This window comes from Alosa sapidissima, chromosome 2 (genome assembly GCF_018492685.1).
Source record: "Alosa sapidissima isolate fAloSap1 chromosome 2, fAloSap1.pri, whole genome shotgun sequence".
Taxonomy (NCBI): domain Eukaryota; kingdom Metazoa; phylum Chordata; class Actinopteri; order Clupeiformes; family Clupeidae; genus Alosa; species Alosa sapidissima.
In genome coordinates, this window is record NC_055958.1 from 42,493,073 (window position 1) to 42,503,072 (window position 10,000).

General features: G+C 40.5%; 1 protein-coding gene across 2 annotated transcripts in view; it reads right to left on the minus strand.

Moving 5' to 3' along the window:
- Positions 1-10,000, minus strand: part of LOC121685957 (interleukin-1 receptor type 2) — a 28,475-nt gene that overhangs the window by 15,332 nt on the left and 3,143 nt on the right. For both annotated transcript variants that reach the window (XM_042066809.1, XM_042066808.1), the window contains exon 2: positions 4,494-4,578. In XM_042066809.1, coding sequence (XP_041922743.1) covers positions 4,494-4,578 — 85 coding nt within the window. The remainder of the gene's footprint in view (positions 1-4,493; positions 4,579-10,000) is intronic.

A 10,000-nucleotide genomic window follows, 5' to 3' on the forward strand; every position in this document is an offset into this window, starting at 1 on the left:
TATTTATATTGAAACTTTCACATTAGGGCTGAAACGATTCATCGAGTTACTCGAATAACTCGATTACAAAAATTACTCGAGGCAAAAACCCTGCCTTGAAGCCTCGTTAAATTCCTATGACGCGCACTATACGCGCAGGGATCTGATTGTTCCACACGGACCGTTGTTCAGGAAGCACACCACTAGCGCGTGAATCGTGATACATTCTGAATTTAGCTGGCGCGATGGCGGAGTCAAGATGTCCATAAATGGCAGAGAATGTCTGAAGTTTAAGTAGTTTTGGGATCGTTACTCAAAAAGGAAAAGAACAAGCATCTGAACCGAAAACATCCACTCCATGCTGTTTCACCAAGCGTCAATAAAGTAGGCCATCTATCAATCTAGCCTATCTATCATCTATTTACGTAGCCTATAGCCTAGCTACATTGATGTTGGCTGATTTTAATCACATACTGTATTTGTAGCGATGTCGTGATATAATGTTTAGCTTTGATGTTTTTAAGTAACTTATTCACGTTCAATTGCAAGACAGTATGCCTAAAAAAGAACCCCTTCTTATACACACATGCATGCACCCTCATCTTCCCTCACGCACCGCATGCGTGCACACACACACACACACACACACACACACACACACGCGCACAGGTTGCTAGGTTACCATAGCAAATAGGCTCATCCCAGAAATTATTTTTTAGTAGCCTAATAGTAAAATTATTTGTTAGTAGCCTAATGGTAAGTGCTGCAGGTGTAGAAATCTACATAAAACAGATAGGCCTATTTACTTTGATGACAGGTCTAGATTACAGCATGAAACTTAATAAATTAAATTGCTTTCCCTCTTCTCCCTCCCAGCACTTCACAACATAGTATGGACAGCTTTGTTCGCCCCGCTAAGTCATGCACAAGAGGCTGCAATTTTACAGAGAGCATTTTGAACATTATTTAATTGTTGGCACTGGCACTTATAAACACTAAATGGGTAAATTGCAATAAATGGGCTTAGTTTTGTAGCCTGATGTTGGAGTTAGAATAAATACCTCTGTGCCAATTGCTTGATCATTTTACAGCCATGTCATTTTCGTTATCCATTATTTGTTTTGGTTGTTTAAAAATGCAACAAAAAAAATATCCGATTAATCGATTAATCGATCGATAAAGTGCTAGATTAATCGATTACAAAAAGAATCAATAGCTGCAGCCCTATTTCACATTGTGTTCATATGAAAAATAATTGGTTGATGATGGTGTTTTATGAGAAATAGTTAGCCATTTTTAAAATGTCCTGTTATTTGCTTACAGCTTTGATGCCAAGAGACCATGTGTGGTGCTTGCAAAAAGTCACTGTGATGCAGAACATGTGGAATTTCAGTTACTGCGCAATTCAGCGGTTCTGCCCCCTGTTGACAGTCTTTCCTTGCTATGTTAGCCTTTATGCACAGCCTCTCCCTCCCTCCAACAGCCTGGACTAAATTCACTCTGGTTCTGACTTATTGTGTTGCCTCCAAAGTCTACTGACTTAAAACTGCACTGTCTTGCCTTACTTTTTTGCACTTTACCAAATAATACCTGAACTCTCCTGTACCACAGGGTCAGTCCCTGCCCTGTCACCCTTATCACACTTATCACACAGCCTCACACATGTGGACCTTGTTTGTTATTTAGTATCTTTTTCATAGTATCTTCATAGTAAGAGATTGTTGTTGACTTCCGGAGAGGTCACACCCAACACCTGCCACTGACCATCGACGGTGCTGTGGTGGAGAGAGCGAGCAGCACCAAATTCCTGGGGGTGCACATCAGTGAAGACCTCTCCTGGACCACCAACACTGCATCACTGGCGAAGAGAGCTCAGCGCCGCCTGTACTTCCTGCGGAAACTCAGGCGAGCAAGTGCTCCACCAGCCATCATGACCACATTCTACCGAGGCACCATTGAGAGCATCCTCTCCAGCTGTATCGCTGTGTGGGGGGAAGCTGCACTGAATACAACAGGAAAGCCCTGCAGCGCATAGTGAACACAGCTGGAAGGATTATTGGTGCTTCACTCCCCTCCCTGAAGGACATTTACACCACCCACCTCACCCGCAAGGCGACCAAGATTGTGAGTGATGCAAGTCACCCCGCTCACAATCTGTTTGATCTACTGCCCTCTGGGAAGAGGTACAGAAGCCTGCGCTCCCGCACTACCAGACTCACCAACAGCTTCATACACCAAGCTGTAAGGATGCTGAACTCTCTCCCTCCTCTCCCCCCTCCACCCTCAGCTACATAACATCCTGGACATTGGACCCAAAATGGCCGCCTGCACTACTCCACTTGCACACTTGCACACTTGTACACTTTACAACTTGGTGTTGTTGTCCTGAAAACACAACACTTCTGCTGCTCTTAAATAACATGCACCACTATGCCACTTTCTTTCTTACTTAGGTCAAACAGAACTACCCAAGCCTTTTATTGGCCTGACTTTGCACTAGTATTTTATTGACTGTCTATGCACAATTTCAACCAAATTTTGCTGCTCTTATTTTTTCATTATTATATGTGCCCTCTTATTTACTTATTTACTTACTTTTTTGTTTACTTGAATGTTATGTTTGTCTGTGGACCTAAATTGGCAAAATATGTCTTGTCTTCACCGTGGGATAGTGAGAAACGTAATTTCGATCTCTTTGTATGTCTGGAACATGTGAAGAAATTGACAATAAAGCTGACTTTGACTTTGACTTTGACTTTGACTTTTCTTATTGTCTAGTGTATAGGATCTTTATTCTTATTTTTCTATCGGATTCATATTGACTTCCATTCTGCAATCCTGCTTGTTGTATGTGTATGTTATTGGGTCTTCTATTGGGAACTAGATGTGGTTTATACCTTGGATTATGGGATTGTAACATCTTACCCTGCGTATTAATGCATGCTATTCAGGGCCTTTTGTAATAAAAGCATTTCCATTTCAATAAAGCACCTTCTAATTCTGATTATTCCGATTCTGATTATTAAGTCCAGTGAAGTGCCTAAAGAAAATAACACTACATCAATATTAACAACACTACAATTCTTTCTGCCCTGCAGGCTAGCAGATCCAGGTGTCACATGACACCAGTAGGGGAAGAGCTACAGAGGAGAGTAGAGGAGGGCTCATCTCAATGAGATGCAAATGAGCACAATTGTCTTTCCTTTGACTCAGGTGAGGTGAGAATTTGCAAATCTATTAGGCCAGTTTTCACAGTAAAAGGTTTTCAGAGGGGTATACATTAAAATGACCACAACTTATTCAAATATTATCAGATCTCCATGAGTGAGACATCATTGGATAGCTTTGAAACTACACTTTCAGAATCTGTGAATAACTCAAAATGTCACTGGGGAGACATGTGCCTGGTTTTGCCACGCCTGGTCACATATTACACACACACATTACACACACATTACACACACACACACACACACACACACACACACACATTACACACACACATATTACACACACACATTACACACACACACACACACACATTACACACACACATATTACACACACGCATTACACACACACACATTACACACACACACATATTACACACACACATTACACACACACACACACACACATTACACACACACATATTACACACACACATTACACACACACACATTACACACACACACAATACACACACACACATTACACACACACACACATTACACACACGTACAGCCGTCTGCTGAGAACACACACACACATTACACAAACACACACACATTACACACACACACACACATTACACACACACACACATATAGCCGTCTGCTGAGAACACACACACACATTACACACACACACATCACACAAACACACATTACACACACACACATTACACACATTGCACACACACACACACGCACAGCCATCTGCTGAGAACATACACACACACATTACACAAACACATTACACACATACACACACACACATTACACACACACACACATACACACACACACAATACACATACACACACATTACACACACACACATATACACACACACACATTACACACATTACACATACACACACATTACACACACACACACACATTACACACACACACACACATTACACACACACACACGTATAGCCGTCTGCTGAGAACACACACACACATTACACACACACACATCACACAAACACACATTACACACACACACATTACACACATTACACACACACACATTACACACACACACACACGCACAGCCATCTGCTGAGAACATACACACACACATTACACACACACATTACACACATACACACACACACACACACATCACACACACACACACACAATACACATACACACACATTACACACACACACATATACACACACACACATTACACACATTACACATACACACACATTACACACACATACACACATTACACACACACACACACATTACACACATTACGCACACACACACACATACCATATACAGGCAGGCTGTGCAGGTAGCTCGCGCCAAGGACTTCAGGCAGGAGGAAGAGGATCCAGCACACACCAATCAGAGAGCACTTCGGATAAAAAACAGCCAATCAGAGAGCACTTAGGATAGAGTACAACCAATCAGAGAGCTCTTAGTATAGAGTATAACCAATGAAGGAGCACTTAGGATAGAGTACAACCAATCAGAGAGCACTTAGGATAAAAGAACAAACAAACAAACAAACAAAACAAAGTAAAAGATCAAAATCAAAAATTCTCGGGAGGCTTTGGTACGCGTGCAGCTGATTGTGTACAACTGTTTTTTATTATTATTATTTAGATTGAGTACAACTGTGCTGTTTTTTATTATTATTTTATATATTGTGTACTGTCTGCTGTTTTCTATTATTATTTTATAGATTGTTTACAACTGTCTGCTGTTTTTTTATTATTATTTTATAGATTGTAAACTGTCTGCTGTTTTTTATTATTATTTTGTAGATTGTTTACAACTGTGTGCTGTTTTTTATTATTATTGGTGAAGATGCTCTTTACCGGTCTTCTGTTTAATTGCCCTACCCCCATAAAACACAGGAGTTATTGTACGCAACAGTGTTGAATCGGATGTCATAGATAATCCACCAAGGACCTTGGTATTTTCAGCAAGTTAGAGTTTGATTTTCGATTGCTATGCATTTACTGCTATGCATTTACTGTGATAAACTCCTGTGATAAACTCCTGAACTGTGATAAACTCCTGTTCACAGCTATTACACATGATTTGCATAGTTATGAATATCTAATGTCTCTGTGTGCATATCAGTGTGTGTGTGTGTGTGTGTGTGTGTGTGTGTGTGTGTATTGTATTACACATGACTTGCATAGTTATGAATCTCTAATGTCTGTGTGTCTGCAATCACCCTTCATCTGTGTGTCTGTGTGTGTCTGTGTGTTTGTGTATGTGTGTGTGTGGTGTGTTATGTGTTATACACATGACTTGCATAGTTATGTCTGTGCGCGAAACTCCTTTGCACTTCAATCTGCAATCGCCAGGGGTGGAGTGTGATCTCGGTGAGGTGGACTGCGCCATGCGGTATCATATTTTTAAAAAGGCATTCAGAACATGTTTGATGATGGTGGAGGTTATTTTTCGACATTTATAACAATACCAGTGGTATTAAATGGATCCTAGAGTGTTGATGAGTGTACATATTGAATGTGGATAATACAGTGTAGTTTTTGATTGTTAAAAGTTGCATTTGGTGAATAAACTATTTTGAGAGGTGGATAAAATCTATTTCTGATATTTCAGAGGTGGATAAACTGTGTTTACTTGCGTTTAGCCTCCACTACATCCCAGCCAATCGCACTTCATCACATTAAAGGTGCTCTAAGTAATGTTACGCCATTTTAAGCTAAAACATTTTTTGTCACATACAGCAAACATCTCCTCACCATCCGCTAGCTGCCTGTGCCCTGAATACACCATAAAGACACGGTCTCTGTAGACAGCCCAGGCTCCAAACACACACACCACACACACACACTCACACACACAATAGCCCAGGTTCCAAACACACGCTCACACTCACACACACACACACCACACACACACAGACACACAGTCACTCACACAATCACACACACAGACACACACACACAATAGCCCAGGCTCCAAACACACGCACACACACTCACACAGACACAGTCACTCACACAGACACACACACACAATAGCCCAGGCTCCAAACACACACACACACACACACACACACACACACACACACACACACACACACAATAGCCCAGGCTCCAAACACACACACACATACACACACTCATGCACGCTGTGACGAAACTACCTCGAGTTTCCATCTAGTTTGGGGCTTGTCCACAGAAGCAGAGAGGCAGTAGTGGCAAAGTGCAGAAACTGGATTTAATTTAGTGCAAAATAAGAGCAAGCAAATGAAAAGTCCATGTGCAGCTTGTGAAGAAAAGTATAATAGTAAGAATAGTAAGAAAGGTATAATAGTAAGAAAAGTATAATAGTAAGACAAGTATAATAGTAGCAAAAAATGAATAAGTAATTCAGCTAAAGTCACGGCTAGGTCCACACGAAGACTGTTAAACTAGATGTACCGCAGAGCGGTACAAAATATGACCGCTGCCCAGTCCAGCACATTTTTTCCACAAAAATAAATCACGCTGAAAGGCATATATGATTCTAACTGTCTCACTAAACTGCATTATGCACACCCAGTTCTCACTGGTATCTGCTAGACAACAAGTACCAAAACATGATTAGTTCATAGATTTCACATGTAAAATTCATTTTATACAACCCCACCCCCATCTTGCCTGTTCATAATTCTGAGAAATTCTTGAATTGTGTGCATGTCTGCGTGTACATGTTTATGTTTATGTGTGTGTGTATGTGTGCCTGTGTATGTGCCTGTGTGTGTGCATGTGCATGTGCATGCATGCGTACATATGTCTACTGTGTGAGTATGTGTCATACATAGTATTACTATGAATGTATGTGTGTGCGTGTGTATCTGTTTATGCACATGGAATGGGTTAACATGACCCCTGGAGGCAAACATACGAAAAAAAATGGTCATCCTAGGCCCTAAGGTTCTCAAGATATTCACAGAAAACTCTGTTGGTGTACAGTCACTAAATGTACACATAAATTATTTTATTGTAAGGCCCCCCATGAACGAAAGTTCACGAAACTTGGCATGCATTCGGAGGGTGTCATAATAATCCTACACTTTCAATTTCGTGCAGTTTTGACCATGTCAGCCAGAGATATTGTGATGAAAAGACCTTTTGCTTTTTAATTTTTAACTAGGTGGCGCTATACATGAAAAAGTGGTAATGGGATGGGTTGACAACACTTCTGCTGCTCTTACATAACTTGCACCACTATGCCACTTTCTTTATTACTTAGGTCAAACAGAACTACCCAAGCCTTTTATTGGCCTTACTTTGCACTAGTATTTTATTGACTGTCCATGCACAATTTCAACCAAATTTTGCTGCTCTTATTTTTTCATTATTATATGTGCCCTCTTATTTACTTATTTACTTACTTTTTTGTTTACTTGAATGTTATGTTTGTCTGTGGACTTAAATTGGTAAAATATGTCTTGTCTTCACCGTGGGATAGTGAGAAACGTAATTTCGATCTCTTTGTATGTCTGGAACATGTGAAGAAATTGACAATAAAGCTGACTTTGACTTTGACTTTGACTTTGACTTTTGACATGGCCCCTTAAGACCAACATACAAAAAAAAGGTGGTCCTCCTAGGCCCTACGGTTCTCGAGATATTCACAGAAAACTGTCTCCGGCCACCTACAGGCCAGTTGGTGTATAGTAACATAAATTAATTTATTGTGTGGCCCCCCATGAACGGAATTCCATGAAACTTGGCGTGCATTCAGAGGGTGTCATAATAGATAGATAGATAGATAGATAGATACTTTATTGATCCTCAAGGGGAAATTCAAGGGTCTCGGTAGCATACAGACATCACACACAACATGCACTTACAGCAGAAGTGGCAAACATAAGTGTAAGTATAAACATATAACTAAACTCCACTGTACAATAAAGACAGTAGAAGATAAGACAGATAAGAAAACTAACAAAACTAAATACTAAATACACTATATAAGTTAAATTAAGAAAGTCCAATGTGCTTGAGGGTGATCAAGCATAAGACGCTTGTAGTGACAGGGCCGGGACTGGTGAGGTGCTAAAGGGAGTGAGTGTCATGGTGAAGGTGCAAACAGTAGTCCAGCCAAAAACTAAATACACTATATAAGTTAAATTAAGAAAGTCCAATGTGCAAACAGTAGTCCAGCCATAGTCCTTAGTTATGTGTGCCTGGCAAGGTGCTCAAGAGAGTGAGTGAGTGATGTACAGTAAACTTTGCGTGCATTCAGAGGGTGTCATAATGATCCTACACTTCCAATTTTGTGCAGTTTTTACTTTGTTAGGTCACAGATACCTGCGATTACAACAGCTCATTTTTACTTTTTTGTGTTTAACTAGGTGGCGCTATATATGAAATGAGTGGTTATGGAATGGGTTGACATGGCCCCTTGAGATCAACATACAAAAAAAGGTGGTCCTCCTAAACTCTACGGTTTAGGAGATATTCACAGAAAACTGTGTCTGCCCTTCCCTCCTTTCGGGGGGTCCAGTCCAGTGGAGGGGGCTACAAATCAAAACGAAAAACGATGGTTCCATGCTATCCATGTGGGGTTACATGCCCACCAAGTTTCGTGTACCCCGGTCTTTCAGTGTCCCGGGAATCCTTGACGGAAATTTGGCCATGTGAAAAAAAAAAATCTGACTAAACCTATATGACTGCCGCTTTGCTGCAGGGCAGTCATAATAACTTTACTATAGACGTCACAAGACAACACTAGACTCCACTCTAGACTAACAGAGGGATGAACATATATGCAGGTGGCCAGCACCATTCTAAATTGCAGGGGTAGACAAAACAAACAATTAACACATAATTCACGAGACAGACTCTAAGACAAAATAGTAATGTTCCTCCATGAACTAACAGTAAACACATTCAAAGAGGTACATATAGGGACGAACTAAGAGGTACATACTGTATAGGGACGAACTAAGAGGTACATATAGGGACGGACTTGATCAGGATCGCCCTGCTTCCCCCGCTTCCCACTTGCACATGGCCAGTTCCCTCCGGAACCCAATTAAAAGTCCATTGTTTCCCGAAGGCACCCCAGGTCAAAGGCTGGGTAAATAAGATGAAAAGTATTGGAGGGAAATGCTGCCAAATGTGCCATGCTTCCAATTTTTTTTGAAGAGGACAGACATAAGTGGCAACTGGTAAAGAGAGATAGCCATGATTATAATGGCGTAACTGGGCTAATAACCTACTGGACGTTGTAGCGTTGTCAACCTATTCGCAAGTAACATATTAAATGAATTAAAATATTAGCATTTTGGTATCATCCAATATGGCTATTCATAGACTTTGCAAATATTATGCAAATATTGATAACAAAACTCAAGCTTGATCTGTGTATGCAGTAGGCCTAGCCTAGGCCTAAAAACAAAAGTAGCCTGAGCAGCAGATCAGCCAGTCCCCCGCTGAAAATGATGAGCCCGAAATGAACTATGACTATAGGGACAAGTAGAAAGGATAATAGAGTTAACCATATGAATTAAAGTTATTTTATGGAAGAAAGAACAGTAGGCTATGACAGCAGTAGGCTACATGATCAACCTATATGGCTTGTTTGCTCAGAAGTGGGTGTAGTAAAGGAGCAAATCACCAAACAACAACATGATGGCTGACCCATGCAGAAAAAAACATGTAAACAATACAGTAGTTCAATATGCCTCTTAGTGGAATTGTGGGATACATTTCAAATGCTTTATTTCTTCCTTCCTGTTTTTGTTAACTTATCAACCTATCCTTGTGGAATAGTGGAATATTAGCCTATAATAAAAACTA